Source organism: Gopherus flavomarginatus, chromosome 12 (genome assembly GCF_025201925.1).
Source record: "Gopherus flavomarginatus isolate rGopFla2 chromosome 12, rGopFla2.mat.asm, whole genome shotgun sequence".
NCBI lineage: Eukaryota > Metazoa > Chordata > Testudines > Testudinidae > Gopherus > Gopherus flavomarginatus.
In genome coordinates this window covers 18497440-18521163 of record NC_066628.1, presented here as the reverse complement: position 1 = coordinate 18521163, position 23724 = coordinate 18497440, and the positions used below count along the sequence as shown (strand labels likewise).

Genomic DNA, 23724 nt, shown 5'->3' with positions numbered 1-23724 from the left:
CCTGTCCTGGCTATCCCACTCAATTCCCCAGACCTCACTGGAGGACCTTGTCCGTTTAACACAATATGGAACAGTAATGACACCTGGGAAGAGGCTATTGGCAGTTCCTTTATCCCACTTGGGGGAGTAATACACCACGCAAAAAGACTCCTAAGGTTACAAGCAGTGGTTGAAATAATGGTAAATGAAACCGGAGAAAGTTTAAAAACCCTGGCCAAAGAAACAGGGGCGATCAGACAGGTTGCCCTCCAAAACCGTCAGGCATTAGACATAGTGCTGATGGCCAAAGGAGGGACCTGTGCTCTCATTGGAAAAGAATGTTGTGTGTTTATACCTGACAATACCAATGAGGTAATAGATCACGCTAGCCACTTAGAACAAATCGCATATCTTCCTCATGAAGAGCTGAATTCTTTATGGAAGTGGCTAAGTAACATGTTCAATTTCTCTGGCATAGGAAACTGGTTGTTTCAGGGAGCCCTAACTATCCTGTTTGGAATCTTAGTGATTTTTGTATGCTTTCAGTTAATCTCCTGTTGTATACAGAATTGTGTCACCCAGATGACTGCCCCAAAACAGAGTGCTAATATGATGATTTTGAATATTGCTGATGAACTAAGAGATAAGGAACAGTTAATTTGTGGAACTCAGTAAGGGTTGGTCATGGCATATGCCTGACCAAAAGGAGGGATTGTGAAAGTAGAATGAATTATATAGTAAGAATAGAAAGGATTAAAGAAATGCTGTCTGTACCTTTAAGCAAAACTGTTGGAATGCTGCAATCCAGGTGTCAGTAATACAGACATTAACATAGAACAGTTGCACCGTTTAAGGGCAATTGGTGAAGTATTAGCCTTAAATCGATAACAGTTAGTAAGGAAATAGGATATGCATGCTGTGCCCCAGGTGAATTTTCCTGTTTGCTTTCTTTGTCCCTTTGTCTAATTCCCGCTCTTTTATCTGTATAAATAAGACTGTTTGGGCCTTGCATGGCCACTCACATATTCTGAATGTTATTGGCGGAGCGCTGCGCTAATAAACAGAGTGGTCTGACAAATTGTGAGTCCTGATTCTAACTTTGACAGGCACCTAATTTACCTAAGCTTTTTTGAGAATCTCAGCCTGCTGGTTGACCTTAGACTATATCTTTGTAAGTCCAACATTGACAAAAGGTGGATTCTGAATTATAACTTTATTCACTGAGGCAAGATCCTCAGCTGACATATCTCAATGTAGCCTGGTTTCTTTCAGTGGAGTTATGTTGCTTTCCACCAGCTGTGGTGCTGCATCTAAGGGTGAATTTCACTAGGGTGAATAGTGCCAGCACCACTTCCCATTATTTTTAGGATTTAAGTGGAAACTTGATGATAGATCGGTCTTTCCAATTCAATGGTGAGTGAAATTTGAGGAATAAAAAAAATCACTTTAGAATATGGACACTATGGGCCAGATTCCCAGTTCATGTACATCCGCCTAGTTCCATTGATTTAAAGGTGCTATGTCAATTTTTGCTCAGAGTTAGATTTACAAAGGGACATAGCTGTTCTAATGCTGAACATTGCAATAGATAACTTTTAGGCGATTTTTTTTAATTACTCAGTTTCCAGAGCCTGAGCTGGGCAGCAAGGATCCCTACACAGTGAAAGGGGAGATATAGGCACCTAAGAATGGGATTTTAAAAAAGCCAACATGATAGAGGGTTCCTTAGCCAATGGGAAAGGTCAAGCAGAGGGTTGTATTCTAAATCCTGCAGCTGTCACAGGAGTTCAGTTCCTATCTTCTCGGTGGGAGCACTCCTCCTTCACCTTGGGATTCTCCGCTGGGAAGTCTCTAACCCCACCTAAGGTGGAAAGAAACCGTGGTGAGAGAGAGGACAGAAGAAGGAGAAATTAGGTGGAGAAAATCCCTCACCTTTTATCCTAGCAGTTAAGGATGTAGCAGACCCTCTTCAAGTGCCTGGTAAGGAGAAAGGTTTTAAAAAGGGATCGGCTTCCTCCCATGTGGGTGCCCTAACCACTGCAATATGGGATACTTGATCTATGTCTCAATCTCTCCTAACAGAGCATTAATTCCTTTGTGCATCTTGGCCCAGCTAGGGATCACACTCATTATTAATTATTGTTGGAGATAGAGATATTAATAGGGAGGAATCCTATAAAATACTACAGATATTAAATAGGGTTTTCAACAAAATACTCTGGAAGAACTACAGAATGCAATAGACAGAGATGTTCTTTTCATAGAACTGGCCAGATCCTCAAATGGTATAAATTGGCCATAGTTCCACTGAAGAAAGTGGGTGAGACTGAGAGATATTGGCACAAAAAGAGAAAGAGAGCACATGAATGGCTCTAGATCCTGGTGCTTCTATCACTCACCCTAGATGGAGACCCAGGATCTCGTTCCCTTGGCTCCAGGGTCTCTTCTACCCAATAGGGATATGGAGCTGATTTAGACCAGCTGAGGCTTCGGCCCAAAGTGTCAGATGCCAGTGCCAGATGCCAAACACAAGTTATCCACAGTTCTATGCTCTTTGTTTTGTTCATTTGTTTGTTTTCAAATAAGATCAACACTACTTGAAAAATTTGAATTTCCCCAACATTTTCCCTATAGCTGTTTTCACATCCTTGTTTTTCAGGCTGTAGATGATGGGGTTTAACATGGGAGTCAAGATGCTATACTACATGGAGAACACTTCATTCAGAACCACAGAGGAGACTGAGCTGGATTTTGTGTATTGGAAAAAAGCTGTCAAGTACAACAAACCAACCACAGTAAGGTTGAGCAGGTGGAGAAGGCTTTATGCCTGCCCTCTGCAGAGCGTATTCTCAGGATGGTGGAGATGATATGAATGTAGGAGATTAGGGTGAAGAGAAAGGAGCTTGATCCAAGTATGACAACAGGAGTAAAAAGCATCACTTGATTTATGAGGGTCTCAGTGCAGGACAGACGTAACAGACTAGGGAGCTCACAGCTGAAATGGTTGATTTGATTGGGCCCACAGAAATGCAGCTTGAGGGCAAAAACAGTGTTAAGCAGGGCATTTATGAAGCCTATCACCCATGCACCACTCACCAGCTGAAAACAGATCCCTTTGCTCATTGTATCCATGTAACGTAATGGGTCACAGATGACAGCGTAGCGGTCATAAGCCATTGCTGAGAGAATATAAACTTCTGTAACAGCTGGTAGGAAAATGAAGAACATCTGTGTAATGCAGCTATTGACAGAAATGGTTTTGTGCTCTGCTAAGAAATGCACCAACATCTTAGGGACAATGGCTGAGGAATAGCAGATAGCAACAAAGGATAAATGAGATAAGAAGAAGTACATTGGGGTGTGAAGGTGAGGATCAGCCCTTATCACTAGCATGATCACCATATTTGCCAAAAGCATAATTAGGTAGACAACTAAAAACACCAGGAAGAGGAAAATCTGCATCTGTGGATCATTGGAAAGTCCCAGGATAATAAATTCAGTCACTTCGGTTTGATTTTCCATGAATCCTTACTCAGAAAAACAGACCAGTCAGATTGGAAAAAATAAAATGAACACACAAGTAAATTGAAATGGCCTGTGGAGATCATCTGATCAGTAGGATGAATGTAAAGAGGTCTACTACATCCTATAAAATGTGTGTTTAAAATAGACAAAAATGGGCTAGATGCAGAAAAGGACTTTGGTGCCAAACTACCACTTTAGTTCCCTAAATCCCAGGATCAGGCCCCACTGGTACTCACAGAAACTCCGCTCAATTCTATAAATATTGTACAAAAACTACAGAATATAGTACCTGTAGTATCTTATTAGATTGATCCCTATTAAAATCTCTAGAATTCCAGAAGAAGAGGAAGAAATCTGTGAGATCTAGAAATTCTGGTTTTCTACTCAACAGTGTATATAGCCTGTCAACCCAAACCAGTATGGAGAATATGGCATTCATAAAAATTATCAATTACCTCTAAAGTGGGCCTCAGAAGACCATATCTGGATGACAGCCTCCTCCCCAGCAGAGTGTTTTGTGTGGAGGTGGGCAACCTCATGAATCATGCAACTGTCCAAACAACCAGAGACCATTTGTGACAACAGAGTGAAAAGGATTTGTCTTATAAACCAAGAAGTGATCTGCGGTTGTTTTTTGACAAAACCAGAAGAGAGAGCTTGGAGCAAACAAATGCTCCAACACTGGAAGGAGAGAAACGACAACACTGAGAAAGAAATGACCGAACATAGACTCACTGCACAATTGAGAGCTTTATTCCAAAGAGGAAAATTTACACAAATGAAGATTGAAAGTCTGAAAAAGGAGATTAGTCATGTAGAACTATGTACAAACATTTTGGTGGGAGCAGTGACATAGGATAAACAGAAGCCAGACATGGAAGTAAATGTGAGGACAAATATGAGTGAAAAAGCACCTGAAGAAAGTATAGAAAATATGAAGGATTTGTTGATCAAGATCATGCAGAGCCTAAGAGACATTGAGCATCAGCCCTACCAACTGTGAAATTTGTAGGCCATCACACACTGGATGATACAATGAAAACACTTAATGAAATGGTCAAGGGAACTGGAGAAAAAACAACAAGGATTAGTCAGTACAATTATATAATTTATGCTACAATTACAGTAGCAGCTCTTTGGTTTAGCACCAAGCCATCTGAACATATGAACCATTGGAAAACTTCCTATCTTCAAGAACCTCCATGAAAATGAATGTTAAAACAGAAGAGTATGGTTTTGCATTGAGATACCAGCCTACTGGGTGAATATGAGAAAAATAATTTGAAGAGAAAAAAAGCAGCAAACAGCCTTGGAGATGAAATATCAGCTGAATAAAAGGATGTGAGAGCTATGAAGTAACAACGTAAAAAGAAGCTGGTCGCTTAGTGTCATGGACTTGAAAGATTTCAGCACAAAGTTATTAGTATCAAGAGAACAGCCACTTCACCAGAGACCATAGGAGATTCTTTCATCTGATTGATATTGAAAAAAAGAATAGGCAAAAATAGAGAGCCAATAAATGATGTTGGAGAGTTACACTGTTTCTGGAAGGAAATCTGGTCTCAGACTGTACAACATGAGCAGAGAGTGAACCGGATTAGAAATGAAAGAAAAAGTTTACAAAACACACCACAGAGGAATACACAGAAAGACCAATGAAAGAAATGACTTACTAACATAAATGACAAAATGGAAATCAGCTGGACCAGACTGGATGCATGGATTCTAGCTGAAACACCTTACAATACACCATAATTGTTTATTTGACCATCTTAGTAAATGTTTGAAGAATGGATTTCCAAGGTTGGTGACAGGGACAACTCTTCTCATTCAGTGGAAAGAAAAGAATGAAAGAAGCAGGTTGTAATGATCCTATGAATTATAGACTGACCACGTGTTTACCAACTATATGGAAACTTCTAACAATCATTCTGGCAAAGAAGATCTGGATAGGGCTAGCTCACAAATGGAATTCTGACCAAAAAGGCAGCACAGTAAACCTGAAAGGAACAAAATTCCACCTCTGGCTAAACAGGAGGGTCACAGAAGATGCAAAACAAAGGAAGAAAAAAGTTAGCGAATGTGTGCACAGACTACCAGAGAGCATCCAACAGCGTCTCATAATCAAGGATCACTGATACACTGAAAATATCCAAGGTTCATCCACAGATCATTTCCTTTCTTCAGCAATCTGTATTTAACTGGAGCACTCGACTTTATCAGGAAAAGACTAATTGATGAGGTTCAAATTAAAAGAGAAATCTTTCAAGGGGATTCCTTAACACCAGTGCTGTTTGTGGTAACCATGCTGCCACTGACATGGATGCTTGTTGAGATAACCACAATTTACCATATCAGCAAAGAGCAACAACCAGTTAACAATTTGTTAGTCATCAGCAATCTGAAACTACATGAACAGTCACAAAAAGAAGCTACAGAGATCGATGATATGTGGACAAGTTTGGTAAAGATATAAAGCTACACGTTGGCTTGGCTAACTGTGTGTCAGCATCTGCAAAAGTGGCCAGACTGGTACAATCTGATAACATACAAATTAATGAAGGAACTATCCATCATATCTCAGTATGACCCATACAAATATATTGGAATGAGGGCACTATCAGAGCTACAAAATAAGAAATTGAAAGAAAAAGTGAGGAAAGAATATTACAGATGTACAAGAACTACTCTATGGACAAAACTCAAGTCTAAGAATTTGATCTGAGCCATTAATATGTGGGGGATGCCAGTAGTACAGAATATTGCTGGAATGATCAAGTGGAATGAAGAGGAGAAGGAAAAAAAATGACATCCAAAGAAGACAGACAGCTGCTGGTGATGCATCGAGTATTAGATAGCAATCAAGTCGTAGAAAGGATGTACATCTCATGACATGATGAAGGAAAACCTCTGCTATCTGTGGAGGAAGCAATTGATAATGAAGACTATAATATCAAAATATATGAGAAGTCAATCAATATAAAGAGTGTCTGTTCACAATAACAAGCAATGACTGAGCTGCATGCAAGCTAAGAAAGAATGAAAGAAAAGAGAAAGTAAACTGCCAAAAAAGATTTGATAGATTTACAAAGAGATCAATACACGGACAGCGGTGGAGAGAGATCAAACCTATTGGTGATAGAAGATTGACAAACTCATGACTTGTAGAAAGATCCCTCAAAAAAAGAGACAGAGCCTCATTATGAGTGGACAAGAAAATTCCTTAAGGGGCTTAATTATTTAAGAAGTAAAATTGACCGACAACTGTTCCCCGAGCTGCAGACTGTGTTCTGAAAAGGAAGAGATGATGGAGCATGTGTTGAGCAACCGCTAGAGCCTCTCTGGGAGAGAATATTTGAACAGACACAGTGAGGTTGCCAAGTGTCCATGTGTGCCACAATCTATGTGCTCTAGAGAATGAAGAGGTTAAGATTTATGGGCTCTGGCAATTGTCACAGACTGAATGGTGCGGTCAGACATAGTTGTAGAAAAGACAACAAACAAGCCCATGTTAATTGATGTTGCTGTGCCAGCAGACAGAAACATAACAAAAAAACAAACAAAACAAAAAACAAGGAGAGAGAATGACGATGTATGAAGAATGTTGCCTTGAAGGGAAGCAATTATGGAAAACTAAAACAAAGAAAATCCCAGCAGTAATTGAAGCACATGGTACAATCCCTAGGGATAAAAAATTTTAGGACTGCAAGACATCATGGTCAGTGACTTCCAGCAGACAGCTCTCTTAGGCACTGTGAGAATGTGCAGGAAAGTCAAATGACAATGACAATGAATGAGTCCTAAAATGCAAAGGAATTCTGTAAAGGTTTTAATAGAACTCCTGACCACACAAACCTACAGAGTTCCATCAGCCAGGATTTATTGGTGATTCATGGGGACACATTTTAGACAGCAGCTTTCTTCTTTTTAAACTTAAAGATTTAATATGTTGTGAAAGCTATTTCTTTTCTAAAAGAAATCCATCTTGTGTAATACTGAGGGACATTGATAATGGTCAGAATAAATGAATGTTCCCTGAAAACACTCAAGGCACGCTGACATGATTTGAAAATGAGGGGTCTGACTGAAAATTAACAGGACTTTCATGCCTAAAAATCACTTTAAAGTTCCTTTGAAAATCTGATCTAGTGAGATTTTAGACTCAGTGTCCTGAACATCTGAATATCAAGCTGCTCATACATAAGGAAATCTCTCCTGCCCTCTTGGAAGTGAGTGGCTATTATCACATTGATTTTTAGTAGCAATGGGAACAAAGCCAGCATTCTGTCCAATGTCATATCTATGTTTAATCCTGTATCTCTCCCCAGAGAGAAATTAAATCCTTTCCCCTGCAGCTAATCAGACAAATGCCCAAGCGAAGAGATCTTGTACTAGAATCTGAATGTTAATGTAGGCAAATTCTGTGCAAAGTGAATTCCAAAGCTAAACTCCTTCTCCAGAGAATGTCCATCACACACACACACACCCCTCATTTATCTCAGTGCTGTTCTGCATGAGAGGGAAAGAGCTGGTGATTCAAATAGTAGCTGGGTTGCCAGCCATGGCCCCTGTGCTGTAACTGACTCTATGTGAGCAGACTGCTGCATCCAGGCAGAAGTCAGTGGGACTCCACAGAAAGACCCACCTCTAGATAAGTGGGGCAGAATCTGGTCCTTTTAAATTGAAAGAATAAAGAGATTAAAAGGATTAAAATTATGAGTCAACTCACCTGCCTATTAAAAATGGATCATAAATATGGTGAGATCATTCTGACCTGTAGTTTTCTCTTTCTGTTTCCTTAGTCTACCTACCTACTTATTGGTTTGGCTATCTAGTCTGTCTATCTGTGTCTGGAAAAGAGCATCTCAAGACATCCATTAGTTCTATGGATGTGGCCCTTGGGCCTTTCACTCGGAGGAGTGAAAGCACTGAAGGTGTGTAGGGTTATCTGTGGGAGTGGAGCAAACAGCCTTTCCTGAGCTGACTCCAAGACTAAAAGCTAATTTCTTGAGAACTATTTAAATGCTGCTTTTTCCACCTGGGAAAGTTCCCTGAAGTTCAATCTCTGTAACAAGCTCCCAGTAACACTGGGTTGGGTCAGTACTTAAGCAATGCTCTGTAGTGCCTAAAAATGAGAGTAATTAGGCTTGGATTATCAAAGGATTAGGTATCCAATCTCAGCAACAGTCAATAAAAAAGACAGGTATTTAGACTCCTATTTTCAAAACAGTCTAAGGAGCTAGACATCCTAATAGCAAATCATTTCATCTCCCCTACACTGCTTTGAAGCTCCAGCCATAATATATAATTACCACAAGACGATAACATAGACAGATAGCCTGAAACTTACCTAATAAATGGACACAGGCTAGGGAATGGGGAAAAGGAGTAAATAGACTATATGATGACAGTAAACAGTTGTTGAAACAGAGGAGATAAATTGTACATTTTTTAGATGAATCATTTATTTACCAAAAAGGAAGTTTTGGTCAACCCCAAATTATTCATGGTTTACCAGAAATTTTACTGAATTGTTGCAACCAGAAAAAATAAATATTGGGCTAAATTCTCAAAATAGCAGGAGGAAGCGGAGTCTTTCTGCTGCTGCTTTTCTTGAAACTTCAGTCCATTGGTTAGGTTATTCTCTTGGCATGTGGGGGACCATGGTTCTCTTCCCATGGCTACCTGTTTGGGGGGCAGAGATCTCCCATCTCTGAGGAAAATGCCTTAATTTCTGGGCTATAAGGTATTCTAGAGTATCGAAGCTGTTCCATACTGTATAAATAATTTAATAAAATACTCAATGGATCACAGAGTTGAACCTACCAAAGGAGTCCCCTAACACTGAGCTTCCGTGTAATTTTCCTCAAGCTTTCTAGCCCAATGACAGCTTCGACAGGAAAGCTTGAGAAAACTCCACTCCAGTGTACCTATATACTGGTGGTTAGAGCCTTCAGCTCGGAGGTAGAAGTTTTGTTCCCTGCTCTACAGGTGGTAGAATGAGGAAGTGAACCCACATCTTCCAGAACACCAGTAATTAACACTGGGCAATGGTTGGAAGAAGGAGCACCACCTCCTCTTTCAGACATTTTGGTCAACCAAGACCCATTGATTTGTGCTCTACATAATTCAGGTGCTTCTGGCAATGCCACTCGCAGTTTCCATTTCATGAGGGAAAATGCTGTAATTTGTTATATTGGGGAAACACTCAAGGTGCTCTCAGACAACTTGACTTTGTTTTTCCTTGTTTTATTGTTTGCCTTAAGGTCCTCCTGAGAAGAATGTGATTGTGATTTGTGTGTGTAAAGCAATGGAGGCTGGGATTTTTCAAAAGAGCCGATGGGATTTAGGCACACAACTTGCATTGAAATGCAATTTTCACTCCGTCAGTGGGAGTTTTACAGGGAATAAGGCCTGAGTAAAAGTGAGATCAAACCTAAGGATTTCGGTATTAAAAAGTATATTGGATAGGAATCTTGTTCATAAAGATTCATATTTTGAAAACCAAGAACTGGGGAGACTGAAGTATTTGAAGAAGTCTTTCTCTCTCCCAAAGTGGAGATGAAAAAATGTTGGAAGACAACTGGCCTATAAGTTAGAAGACTCAGGGGGAGGAAGGCATGATTCTATTTGAGAAAACTTTACAGGGAGCAATGCAAAGAAATTAAGGAGAATATTTAAAGTCTGAGTCTAAGGGAGACTAGTTGGATGTGGTCTTATATTTTAAATGGAACTTAAGAGAGTTAGGTACTCAAATCCCATTGACTGTCAACTAACTCCCTTTGGCTTCTTGAAAAATCCCAGCCAGTGTATATGTATTTAGACTGGTAGATATCAACAGGGTGAGTGGGAAGGTAGGTCGGCCTACCAGGAGGGTATAAAATGGGGTAAGTTAAAGTAGACTGCTGCCTATTTTAATGTTCACCTTTATGGAACCCCTTCAGTGTTCCAGAACCCCACAGGGTCCCACTTTTCTTTAAGTCCTTGTGGCCTTTCACCCCCTGAGTTCTGCACAGCACGTCCAGTTGAGAGAGACTCCTGGTCACACAGACTGTTACACTTTTCAGGGACCCAATGCACCTCAGCAAACATTTACAGTGACACCAGAAAGCCTTTTCAACTGGAACACAGCACCGGGGAATCCTTGTGTTGGCATAGAGAAGCAAAGCTAGCAGTCCATCCTGGCTAAGCCAGCGCTCCACCCAGCCAAGATGCCATGGAATCCATTCCTCTCTCTCTCTCTTTCTCTGTCAGTGCTAGGTGAGGGCTGCTGAGCTGCCCTTAACCCAGCCACCTGACACTTCTTGGCCCATCCTCCTCCTCCTGCAGACCCATGCTGATTTCACATGTCCCGCCTGCCCAGAGTTGTTCATGAGCAGGTGTAAATTGTTCAGTCCTTGGGGCTCTCATTGTCTTTCTTGATCCTCCACTGAAATAGATCAGTTCCAGATGTTCCTTAATGACCTCCCCCTCCAAGACAGTGACTAGAGTTAAGCCCCAAGAGCCTTTTAACCCTTTTACATCCACTTGGTAGCAATGCCTAAGCAAGTAAGTCACTGCCATGCATGTCATTTATCAAACTATTACAGAAAACCTCCACATATAAATTTTGACTACACCTCACAGAATACACCCAGATCACTCTAGACAACCTACCCAGTCCCCAGTGATATTTGAAAGACTATCAATGTCAGGATCTCAACAAGGGCAGTCAAGGCCAAGGGTCAAAGCAGGGCAAACCTGAGGCTAGGAGGAGCCAAGGAGTTTGTGGTCAGTTCCAGGCCTGGGTTGGTATTGAGTGTTAAAATCCAAGTCAGGATTCAGGGTCCGAGTCAGGAGATAAAGTCCAAGCTCAAGACACAAGTTCAAGAGCATAGAACAAGAACAGTCATAACAACTACAGAGATCCACATTGTTGTTTGGACGCTTCCTGGAGTGCCCCTTGGGTTTACGTAGGGCAGGGAGCCAATGAGGAATCATTGGGCTGCCGTCTGTCAAACCTTGGAGATGGAACTTCCTATGATCTGTGTAGAGAGAGGATCATGGGAAGTGGAGTGCAAGCTGGTTATAGTTGCTGTTGGGAGGCATCCTGGAGCTATTAACTGCCTGGTAGCTCTGCAGATCTGGGTTCTGAACATCTGGGGGTTTACATTCAAATAAAGAGAACTAGTAGACTTGTTCTAGTTTAGGGTTTTAAAGTCAATTGGAGAATTAATAGGATTTAAGCACTTTGCTCCCTTCCAAACCTTTAAAATCCCAAAATTGAGCTCTCTAACAACCAGGGTAAATCTTCATTGCCAGGGCCAGATATAGGTTTTTTGCCGCACCATACAAAAAAAATTTTGGTTGCCCCTCACCCCAGCCTTGGGCTGCCCTCTGCACTCCCCTGCTGCTCCAGCCCTAGACTCCCCCCACACACCCGCAATCCCCTGCCACTCCAGCCCTGGGCTCTCCCACACAACCTGCACCCTCCTGCCGTCCCAACCCGGGGTCACTGGTAACTCCCTCCCAGGGTGGGTCATTCAGCAGGAATTTTGGATGTGCACAGAACACACATAGGACTGGTTCCCATATGGTTACAGGACTGCAGTAAAGGGGAACAATTTTCAGCTTGTGTGATTGGAGGATATCTGTTGAAAATAGCAATTCCAGTCCTAAAAACCACTGGGAAGCATTTCTTGCTTCTTCATTTCTTATCCTACTTTTTCTACAGCAAATTACAGTGGATCAGTATATTTGATTTGGGAGAAATGAAGTAACACCTGCCCAAATTGAGCTTGAGCACTCCTGAATTTTCAGGGTGTTCAAATCTGGAAGGTAGGTGCTAGATTCCCTTTCTGAATATTAGCTAAATCTGGAAAAGAAAAGTCAATTTCTGCTTCCATGGCTCAAAAGTGGAAATACTTCTACGTGCCTGGTACTGTATCTAAAGCTGCCGAAGTCCCTTAGCAGAGCCTCCCCTCCCTTACTTTTCATTTTAAATTCTACTGCAGGGTTTGGCAACCTTTCAGAAGTGCTGTGCTGAGTCTTCATTTATTCACTCTAATTTAAGGTTTTGCATGCCAGTAACGCATTATAACATTTTTAGAAGGTCTCTTTCAATAAATCTATAATATATAACTAAACTATTGTTGTATGTAAAGTAAATAAGGATTTTAAAATGTTTAAGAAGCTTCATTTCAAATTAAATTAAAATGCAGAGCCCTTCAGACTGGTGGCCAGGACCTGGGCAGTGTGAGTGCCACTGAAAATCAGCTCGTGTGCCGCCTTCAGCACGTGTGCCATAGGTTGCCTACCCAGGTTCAAGTGGGATCCACATACCTCCCTTGCTAGGCTTCAGATAGAGAGGTGCACTGTCCATTTAGACCACCCACTTCCTTCTTTGTGGGCTGCAAGCTGAGGTCACACCAGTATCCCTAATGCAGTCTGGGGAAGTCTTCTGAAGGGGATATCTGGGACAAAGCCTTTTACTCCTTGGGCACACTTCTTCCCCATTCACAGTGCCATCCCTTTCGACTCGCAGCATGGCTCAGCTACTTCACTCCCTACCCCTCCCTTTCCTGTTGATAGCAGCCAAGGGATTACTGGGAAATATAGTTCTTTCCCTGCTCCAGGGCTGGCTCAATAGGCAGGGAGCAAGGCAATGAACTACAGCTCCCAGGGTCCCGTGCATTCTCAGCTCCCATGCTGAGTCCCCACCTGCTCCATGGCTCCACTTCTCCAGGGTTGTGAGAGAGGAGGAAGTGAGTTAAAAAAAAAAAGGATGGCCAAAATACCGCCCCCTGGAAATATGCCGCCCCAAGCACCTGCTTGTTTTGCTGGTGCCTAGAGCCAGCCCTGTTCATTGCTCATGTAGGCTGAGCTGAATGTGTTATCCAGTATTTTCAGTGAAAATGACACTGGTTTTCTGAAAACAAAAAAACAAACAAAACCCCCACATATATACAATAAGAGTCCTCACAGCTCCCCATGGAAGGCTGTTCCAGAACTTCACTCCTCTGATGGTTAGAAACCTTTAAATCATAATTGGACATCTCTTTCTAAAAAGATAAACTCTAGCTCAACCACAGTGTATGGGATTGAAGTAGGAATGACCGGGTGGCTCTCTCTGGTTTCAAGTATCAGAGGGATAGCCGTGTTAGTCTGGATCTGTAAAAGCAGCAAAGAGTCTTGTGGCACCTTGTAGACTAACAGACATATTGGAGCATGGGCTTTCGTGGGTACGGACGAAGTGTGTATTCACCCATGAAAGCTCATGCTTCAATCTGTCTGTTAGTCTATAAGGTGCCAGAGGACTCTTTGCTGCTCTCTCTGGTTCGTATTACACAAGAGATAGAGCTGAGATGATTGTAATGGTCCCTTCTCGCCTTAAAATCCATGAATTAAACATTGATATTGTCATAGCTCCTAGAAGCCAACAACAACAGATTCCCATTGTGCTAGATGCTGTACAAAGAAACATAAAATGGCAATCCCTAGTTCTGATTTACTAGAGTTTTACATTGCATTGACATTACAAAGGGGCAATGCACAGGGGGGAAGGCCAGGCATAATCAAGACCGATGCCTGTAAGAGTGGTGTGCTCTTCCCTCATTCATCTTAATGAGGTGTAAACTCTGAGACCTCATGATTTCAAATTACATACCAGCAATGTCATTTTTGCAGAAACATCAAACTCTGTGGGTTTATCTCATCTCCTTGGGGTGTTAAATCTAAAACACAATGATCACAATGTTAATGTCATTGCTGGTCATTTTTGCATATGTGTTTGTGTCTGTTGAATGTAATATCAAATATTGGGGTGTAGGAAAGTAAGGCTACTGGTTTTGGCAAATAGGAAACTAAGGCCCTTGTTCTATAAATTGCTTTGTTTATGTGTACACCTGCATTCATATGGAACCTAGCTGAGGTCAGTGGCGAGGCATGTGGGCACATGGTTGAGGCTCTGCTGGCAATATTTGGATGAAGTATTCCCCATGTCTAATCACTACCGGCACTGCCCACAAGGGGCAGGACATACAAAATCTGCATCTCCCCTCTGCTGCTAAATACATAATTTGCCTCCTGGGTGCCAATCCAGGTGTAAGCACAGCATAGCTCTCTGCCCTGTTCTGAATAGTTTACCAAGGGTTGTAGTGGATTCTTCATCACTGACAATTTTTAAATCAAGCCTGGATTTTGTTTTTTTCCTAAAGATCTGCATTAGGAATTATATTGGGGATTATTCTATGGCCTGTGTTATACAGGAGATTGGACTAGGTGATCACAATGGTCCCTTCTGGCCTTGCAGTCTGAGAATTTAGCCAAGCTCATGCAGGAAACATGTACTTGAGCAGGGAACTGAAAGTAATTTTCCCAACTTCCAAGCTAGTGTCCTAGCTACTGGCACATCCTTCATTTGGTACTAAGTAGTATATGTATAGGGCATCCAAATCCCTTTATCAGCTTTGACAAAGGTTGGACTTTGGGCTATTGACTTCAATGAGACTAATTGTGTGTATAAGGTGAGAAAGGATTTAGCAATCAAGATAGGACAGAGCCCCCGGTCATGCACTTAGCATGGATTTTTACTGAAAAGCTTTCTCAATGTCTCTTTGACCTCCGTGTTTCTCAGGCTGTATACGATGGGGTTGATCAGTGGTGTCACCACTGTGTACAGCACGGAAAAGGTCTTGTTTAAGTTTGGCCACTGGTTGGCTATGGGAGCCACGTAGACCACCATAAGTGTGCCATAGAACACAGACACCACAATGAGGTGGGAGGAGCAGGTGGAGAAGGCTTTCTGCTTCCCAGAGGTGGAAGGGATCTTCAGGATGGTGGAGATTATTTTGTAGTAGGACAGTAGGGTTAGAAGGAAAGGCAAGAAGGACACAAGGGAGGCTATGATGAAAGCCGGTATCCTGACCATGTAGGTATCCCCACAGGAGAGTTTAATGATGGGTGTCAGGTCACAGAAGAAATGGTCGATCTCCTTGGAAGCACAGAAAGGTAACCTAGAAACCATGGGCATGGTGACCACCAGTGAAAGGAACCCAATGACCCATGACCCCACTGCCAACTGAAAGCAAAGCTGGAAGCTCATGGTGGAGGCGTAATGCAGTGGTTTGCATATGGCCAAGTAACGGTCGTATGCTGGTAGTGAACATAGCAGACTTCAGGACAAGACATGTCTTTGCCCAGGAAGAAGTACCTGGGGTTTGTGCAGGTTGTGGTTTATATGATACCGTCACAATGATCAGGATATTCCCAGTGAGTGTTACTATGTAGATAGCCAGGAACACCATGAATACAGGTATCTTCAGCTCATGAAGGTCACCGAATCCCAGGAGAATGAACTCTGTGATGGTCGTTTGGTTTTCCCCCTCTACATCAGGCATGTCTTCACAGAGAGAAAAAGAAACTCAGAAGAATATTGTTAGCTCTGAGAACAGGGCTTTATTAATAATAATTATTAATTACTATTTATTTTATTACCATATCACATAAAAGTATCAGTACTGGACCAGGACCCAATTGTACCAGATGCTGTGCAAACACAGAACAAAAAGGCAGTTTCTGCCCCAAGGATTTTACAGTCTAATTATCAGACTAGGGACAACAGATGGAGACATACATACGGGAGAGTACAAGGAAACACTGAGATTGTATTCTTTGATTCCAAGGCTGGAAGGGACCATTGTGATCATCTAGTCTGACCTACTGTATAACACAGGCCAGAGAAGTTCTCCAAAATATTTCCTAGAGCAGATCTGTTAGAAAAAACATCCAATCTGGATTTAAAAATGGTCAGTGATGAAAAATCCAACATGACTCTTGGTAAATGGTTCCAATGATTAATTACTCTCATTGTTAAAAATTGACACCTTATTTCCAGTCTGAATTTGTCTAGCTTCAACTTCCAGCCACTGGACCATGTTAGGCTGTCTCTCTGCTAGACTGGAGAACCCATTATCAAATATTTCTTCCCCATGAAGGTACTTATAGACTATGTCATCAAGTCACTCCTTATTCTTTTCTTTGTTAGGCAAATAGGTTGAACTCCTTGAGTCTTTTACTATAACACATGTTCTCAATTCCTTTAATCATTCTCATGGCTCTTCTATGAACCCTCTCCAATTTATCAACTTTCTTCTTGACCTGTGGACACCAGCACTGGACACTGAATTCCAGCAATGGTCACACCAGTACCAAATACGGAGGTAAAATAACCTCTCTGCGCCTACTGTTTATGCATACCAGGATTGCATTAACCCTTTTGGCCACAGCGTCGCACTGGAAGCTCATGTTCAATTGATAGGCATTGGTCTCTGCATACCAACAGCCTAACCATTGTCAAGTTTTTTGTAGATATCATGACAAGGAAGTGTCTTGAGGAGGGAATAGAAGGTGGATAATGAAGTAGATTTGTGGGACAGCACTGGAGAAAGCATAAAGTTGCCGGTTTTACTTTTATGAATTATTAGTAAACTTGGTCATATCTTTTTTTCTCTGCAACATTTTTGAGAACTTTCATTGAAAAACTGCAGATTTTTAGCTGAAGCCGATTTTTTTTAGTGAAAACCTGAATATTTTCTGCTGAAAACTGCTAAAAATGTAAACATTTTGACCAAAAATTGATAGTGTTTGATTTTCAAATTAAAAATAATGGGTCAGGATTATTATTATTTTTCTTGGAGGGGGATGTTGTTTGTTTTGAGGAGCAGATACTTTCATCTATAATTTTCATTTTTTCAAAAACCCAGTTTTCTGCAGAAAAAAATGTTTTGATGGAATTTTTTTGACTGGTCCTAATTATTGGTGTTCCCCCTTTCCCTCTTTATTCTTCATAAATAAGAGTTTTTCCTCCAGTAGAAAATTAAATTTTGCCCTTTAGTTTCAACATGCAAAAACTGTGTAATTAAAATTGAGGCTTTGCAGACCCATATTAGCTTACATTGATTTGTAAAGACACATTTGATATTTTCCTTTTTTTCACCCATCATGGTGTCAAGTGTACAGAGTAAGGAAACATGGTTATAGTTCACATTGACCAAACCTGAGAAACATTTTTATTTTAAATGAACTCCTCTGGTCCACACAGACTCTTTTCTTTTTTAAGGGAAAAAGGTGGTGGTAGACATTGTAAATGTTAACCAGCATTGATAATATCTGTATATGATTGCACACAATAGCGAGTAATTCTCAGACATGGTCAAAATTGGATGAACAAAAATTTTCCCATCTTAAAATGTAATTTAAATGAAATTGAAAGGAAAACAACAACTGCAAGATTTTTTTTTATTTTCATGAAAAATAGTGTTAGATTTACATTTCAACTTAAAATGTCATTTAAGTCAAAATGTCAATATCAAAATACATTTTTCATTTCATTTTGACATTTCATTTTTTTTCATTTTGACTTATCATTTCAAAATAAAATGTTTTTATGTCAAAAGAAACATTTCATGTTGATCAAAAATGTCATTTTTTCAATTTAAAATACAGAAATTTTTGTTTGACAATTTTTAAAATATTTCAATAATTTGCCTCAATTTGGGATGAAAACAAATGTTGAAGTATCAAAATTTCCTACCAGATGCAAATTCCATTTTTTGAGGAGCTCTACTGATTCTGCAAACCCTATGACATATAGGTCAGCTTTGAAGAATTAAATTTTTTTGGCAAATGTTGGTAAATGTCGATGTCACAGTAGACATACAGATTGAGGGGAAATATTTCCATCTATAGTAATTGAAATGTATAGGTAGGCAAAGTTAAAAAACGACCAGAAATCCTTCAATAACTACAAAAAACTTCAATAGAATTATGCCAATTTGCACCAGCTGAAGATGTGGAATTCATTGTGAATGGATGCCCCCATAGTAAGCAGTAAGCATGTTTTTAATTGTAGAAATCTTAAGGTCTAATTTTCAAGTCCATATCCACTGAAAAGTCTCATCACATTCAATGGGAACTTCTGTTAGTTAAGACTGCAGAGTCAAACTCGTGCAAATCTTACATAGTGTCTTCAATGGAGTTTGGCCAATTTGAAAGTGTTAAGGATCTTGTCTTGCATATGTTTAAGAAAACCAATTCAACACACAAAAAATGGCAAAGCTTTCTGTGCAAAAGAGAGGGACAACACAGCTTAATACAAAAAGGGAAAACTTTGAAATGCTGCCAGATGCAAGGTTTTGAGACATACACAGCTGATTCATTTCACAATCAAGACAAGAGGTTCTTTAGGAGACTAAGTCCTATTTTTAAAAGTAACAGGCTCTTAGGGTTTGAAATCCTTGCCTAAATGGGACGTAAATCAACCAGCATAGCTATTGTGGAATAAACTGTCTGCAACAGCTATTCCAGAATCACTCTCCATGTGAACACTGTATTCCAGAATAAAGTGACTTTTTTACAGAATAATTACTCTGCTTACAAAGCAGAGTGATATTTCGAGACTAAAATCACTTTATTCTGATACAGTGTCCATATGGGGAGTTATTCCATGATAGCTAAATTAGTCCAGAATAGTTATGCAGTCAATTTCCCCTATCTAGACAAAATCTAAATCCCATTGACTTTCAATGAAAAAAAAACAAAACTATTTTCTGGAAACAAAACTCTGAAATTGTCTTTATTTCACTCATTTTTCCCCTATTTTCAATATTTGTACTGATTTTTTTAAAGATATTTTTGTTTCAATATAATTTTGCACATTTTTTTCAATTTCCCACAGTAAAATTTCAATTTTGATACAAAGCCATTTTTTGGGCAAAGAGGGAAAAATGTGTTCAAAATATTTTGACCAGCTATACTATGGACTTTAGAGGGAGTTATTTCAGATTTATAGATCTGTTATGTGATATCAGAATCTAGAACTTTGCTTTCATTACTAAGTACCTTAATAATAAAAACAGTATTTCAATTCACAAATCCCATATTTTCTGTACCTATAAATGCTTAACCCCGTTATACAGAGACATTAAATATTATGGCAATTGGTGTGGTATGAAAAGAATAGAAAATGAGGTGGTTTACTCTTAACTAAGAATGATCATATTTTACCTTCAAAAGTGCTGTGACCAGAATGCATCATTTAACTCTTCTCAGAAATTCAGCAGGCAAAGTTGTCTTATGTGGATCTAACACTACTCACTGTTTTCTCTGTGCATATACAGTTATTTCAACAAATGACCTCATGCTTCTTGCAGTGGTTTTGTACTGTGTAGATGCACACAGTAAAGAACATCAGTGTCATCGATTGCCTTTATCTGCAGGGAGTAGCAGAACTGAAGACTGTGGACAGGCCCTAGTTAGCTGATTTGTTTTATTAACTATTATCCATCAGGGAATTTCTAGCAGCAGCCCGATGTCTGCACAGTGTAAACAACATTGAATCGTTGCACCACAGTTCTATTTCCAACTGGGAATATTTACCTTTCACGTGATAGACCAAAGCTCTGGTGGATGAAGATGGAGGATGCTCTACACCTACTGGTCCAGACGTTGCATGACAAAGACAAAAAAAACACCCTATCACTCATGGGTGAATACTTGTCACAAAACAGTCACTCCATATTTGACCTCATAGTCCTTGTCCTCAAAGGAAACCTGAACGACACCCTCAAAGGATGAGTTTGGGAGCTTAAATTCATAACTTTGCTAGAAACTAAAAATCATGGACTTAATAAAGATACTGGATCTATGGCTTATTACAACAATTTGTAACCCATTAATCCCCCTTTTTTTCCCCTGGATAAAGATCTGGGGAAGAATGCAGTGCTTAGATTAATAGATTCTAATGCCAGAAGGGACCACTGTGCTAATCTAGTCTGACCCCCTGTATAACAGAGGCAACATAACTTCTCCAAAATAATTCCTAGAACATATCTAAGAGGCTGCTCACACTATTTATGTCCTGTGGATGAATATAAAGTTTGAGTCAAGCAAGTGTATTTTATCTGGCCAGCCTGATCCAGCACATCCAAAACACACAGCTTGTGATTTTCAAGGCTGTCACAGGGTGTGATTTCCAGAAGGGGCCTAAGGGAGCTAGGTGGGATTGAATTTCAGTGGGATTGGGGACCCGATTCCCTTACGCTCCTTTGTGAATCCCAGCCTAATGGATTTGGATTCCCACTTCAGTTAAGGGAAACTGGTGATCTTTGAAAATCTCAACCACAGCAATCTACTCAGGAAAATGGCAACTGAGATTTTGAAAAGGAAAGAAGGGAGTTAGGTGTCCAAATCCCACAGAGAGTCAGTGGGTCAATGGGAGCTGTATGTTTAACTCCTTTACACTTTGCCTGCCTGTGATAAAGAATCAGATCTGGAATTTTAGTCATCACTAGATATATCAGGCCAAATTCTCCCATCACTTTCACTGAGGTAAATGATGAGTGGCTGCATTAAAGTCATTGGAGATAGATCAGTGCAAAAAACTGGTGTGAGTGAATTATCAGGGCAGTTGTTTGTCCTTCTTTTAACCACAGAAGTTAGGGGCTGAGTCCTGCAAACACTCAAATGGGCCTTACTCATGTGAGTAGGTCTGCGGACATCAGTGGTTTCACTGATAACATTGGGATCTCTGAGGTAAGTACTATCATGAGTAACAGCTGGCAGGGTCAGCCCACTGAATAGTTCTTAGTCAGGAAATACTGATTGTGCCAGATATTCAGCTGCTGTAGACTGACATAGCTCTGTTGGTTTACACCAGCTGGGCATTTCATCCCATTGACCTCAGTGAAGCTATGCTAGTTTAAAACGGATGGGGAAATGGCCCATTGAATCCAATGGAGCTATGAAAATACACACCAGCTGGGGATCTGGTTCCACCGACTTCAGTGGAGGTACGGCCAAGTTGCACCAGCTGGGAAACTGGCCCGTTGATGTAAGGGTAACTATTCCTGATTTAGACTAGAGAAACCAGGAGGGAGGGAGATCAGGCCCACAGACACTGACATCTATATTTTTTTGAAATAATAATGCCTAGCACTGTTCAAGTGGGATTCTCAAATAGATTAAGTGTCAATATCCCCAGATGGGGAAGGTGAGGCACAGACGTCTATGATGATTATCTCATTTCAATGCTGCTGGGGGAAGAGATGGCCAACCATGTTAAGCTAGCCAAGAGTGTAGGAATATGGTCACCCGCAACCAGGGTAAGCAAGCCTTCACACCTATCCCTGTTCCTGAGCCTTCTACCAGGGCCCCATCTGTGTTATCAGAGACCCAGACTGAGGTGGTGGAACTGAACCCCATTCCAAAGCCTGCGACAGCAGTAGTAGATCCAGTCCCAGAGACCCAACCAGAACCAGTCCCAGAACTGGAACTGATGGAGCAACCAGCACCAGAACCATTGCCAGCACTGAATCCAGCACTTGCAACGCCATCTGCAACTCCAACGCCAGAGTGCACCACCGAGATTGCACTGGCAGGAGCAGCTAAACCTGAACAAGAGGCTCAGGCGGAGCCTGAAATACAACCTAGTGCACCAGCGGAAAGCGGTTCACAGTCAACAGAAACAACCCCATCACCTACATCACTTCCAGGGGGACCAAGCCCAAGTCTACAATCCAGTAAGGAACTGATGTCTCCAGTGTCAATGGAACAGTTCCAGGCAGAGCAGAAAGCAGATGAGAGCCTCAAGAGAGCTTGAATGGCAGCACGGAGCAACCCCACCATCTCTCAGCTCTTCTAATAGGTCCTGATTTGTTGTAGAAAAAGGACTTTTATACAAGGAAACTCTGGTGGGCACAGGAGGACCAACATCCTCAAAGACAGTTGGTAGTTCCCGCTAGGTATTGGGTAAAGCTCTTGAGCTTAGTCCACGATCATCCTAGTGGCCATGCTGGAGTGAACAGAACCAAAGACCGTTTGGGGAAGTCATTTCATTGGGGGTGAATGGGCAAGGATGTTTCTACCTATGTCCAGTCTTGTGAGGTGTGCCAAAGAATGGGAAAACCCCAAGACCAGGTCAAAGCCCCTCTCCAGCCACTCCCCATCATTGAGGTTCCATTTCAGAGAGTAGCTGTAGATATTCTGTGTCCTTTCCCTAAGAAGAGACCCAGAGGAAAGCTGTACATACTGACTTTCATGGATTTTTGCCATCCGGTGTTTGGAAGCAGTAGTAAAATTTAGCACATAAATAGTGTTTGCAGGATTGGAGCCTAAATGTGAATTAGTAATATCCACACAGGGCCTGATTCAAAGCCCATTGAACTCACTGGAAAGATGCCCATTAATTTCAGTTAGCTGGGATCAGACCCATAGATTATTTTTTAGGGCCAGATTTTCAAAGCTATTTAGGTGTGAGAATCAAAAAGGGGTTTTCGGTGCCTAACTTCCACTTTAGATATCTAAATCCCAAGATCAGGTACCACTCAGATTCAGAAGGCCCTCACTGCTCGACTGCCACCAAACTCTTTACGCACCTAAATCACTTGTCACCTGTATTTTTGCCTGAAAAGATCCCAGATACCTATGTTTCTGCCTCTGGGGTGTACACAGCTGCTTCCCTCTAGGCGTCCAGATCCGCTATGCCAGAATATGATTCAGGAATCAGGGGAAGATAGGCATTCCTCTGCCTAACTCAGAGAATCAATTCTGAAGCACTTAGAGGAGAGGAAAGTGATCAGGAACAGTCACAGCTTGGATTCACCATGGGCAAGTCATGCCTGACTAACCTAATTGCCTTCTATGACAAGATAACTGGCTCTGTGGGATGAGGCGAGAGCAGTGGCCCATATTATTCCTTGACTTTAGCAAAGCTTTTGATACGGTCCCCATCCCATGGTATTCTTGCTAGCAAATTAAAATATGGATTGTATGAAAGGACTATAAGGTGGAAAGAAAGCTGGCTAGCATTTGTGGGGGCTCAGCGGGCAGTGATCAATGACTCCATGTCTTGTTGGCAGCCCATATCAAGCAGAGTGCCCCAAGGGTCGGTCCTTGGGGCCAGTTTTGTTCAATATATTCATTAACGATTTAAGAGAATGGCACGGACTGCACCTTCAGCAAGTTTTGCAGATGAGACTAAACTGGGAGGAGTGGTAGATACGCTAGAGGGTAGGGACAGGATAACAGAGGGACCTAGATAAATTAGAGGATTCGGCCAAAAGAAGTCTGATGAGGTTCAATAAGGACAAGTGCAGAGTCCTGCACTTAGGACAGAGAATCCCCAGGCACTGCTACAGACTACGGACCGAATGGCTAGGCATAAGTTCTTCAGAAAAGGACCTA

General features: G+C 41.1%; 1 protein-coding gene and 1 pseudogene across 1 annotated transcript; both read right to left on the bottom strand.

The window, feature by feature from the left end:
• Positions 1-2572: 2572 nt before the first annotated feature.
• On the bottom strand, positions 2573-3501 carry LOC127032559 (olfactory receptor 1009-like; annotated as a pseudogene).
• An 11436-nt stretch (positions 3502-14937) lies between these two features.
• Positions 14938-15881, bottom strand: LOC127032118 (olfactory receptor 476-like). The gene is made up of 2 exons (XM_050919149.1): positions 15695-15881; positions 14938-15636 (listed from the first exon to the last, which is right to left on the bottom strand). Exons 1-2 carry the CDS (start codon positions 15879-15881, stop codon positions 15059-15061), a joined length of 765 nt encoding a protein of 254 aa, XP_050775106.1. The 3' UTR covers positions 14938-15058.
• Between the last annotated feature and the right edge of the window lie 7843 nt (positions 15882-23724).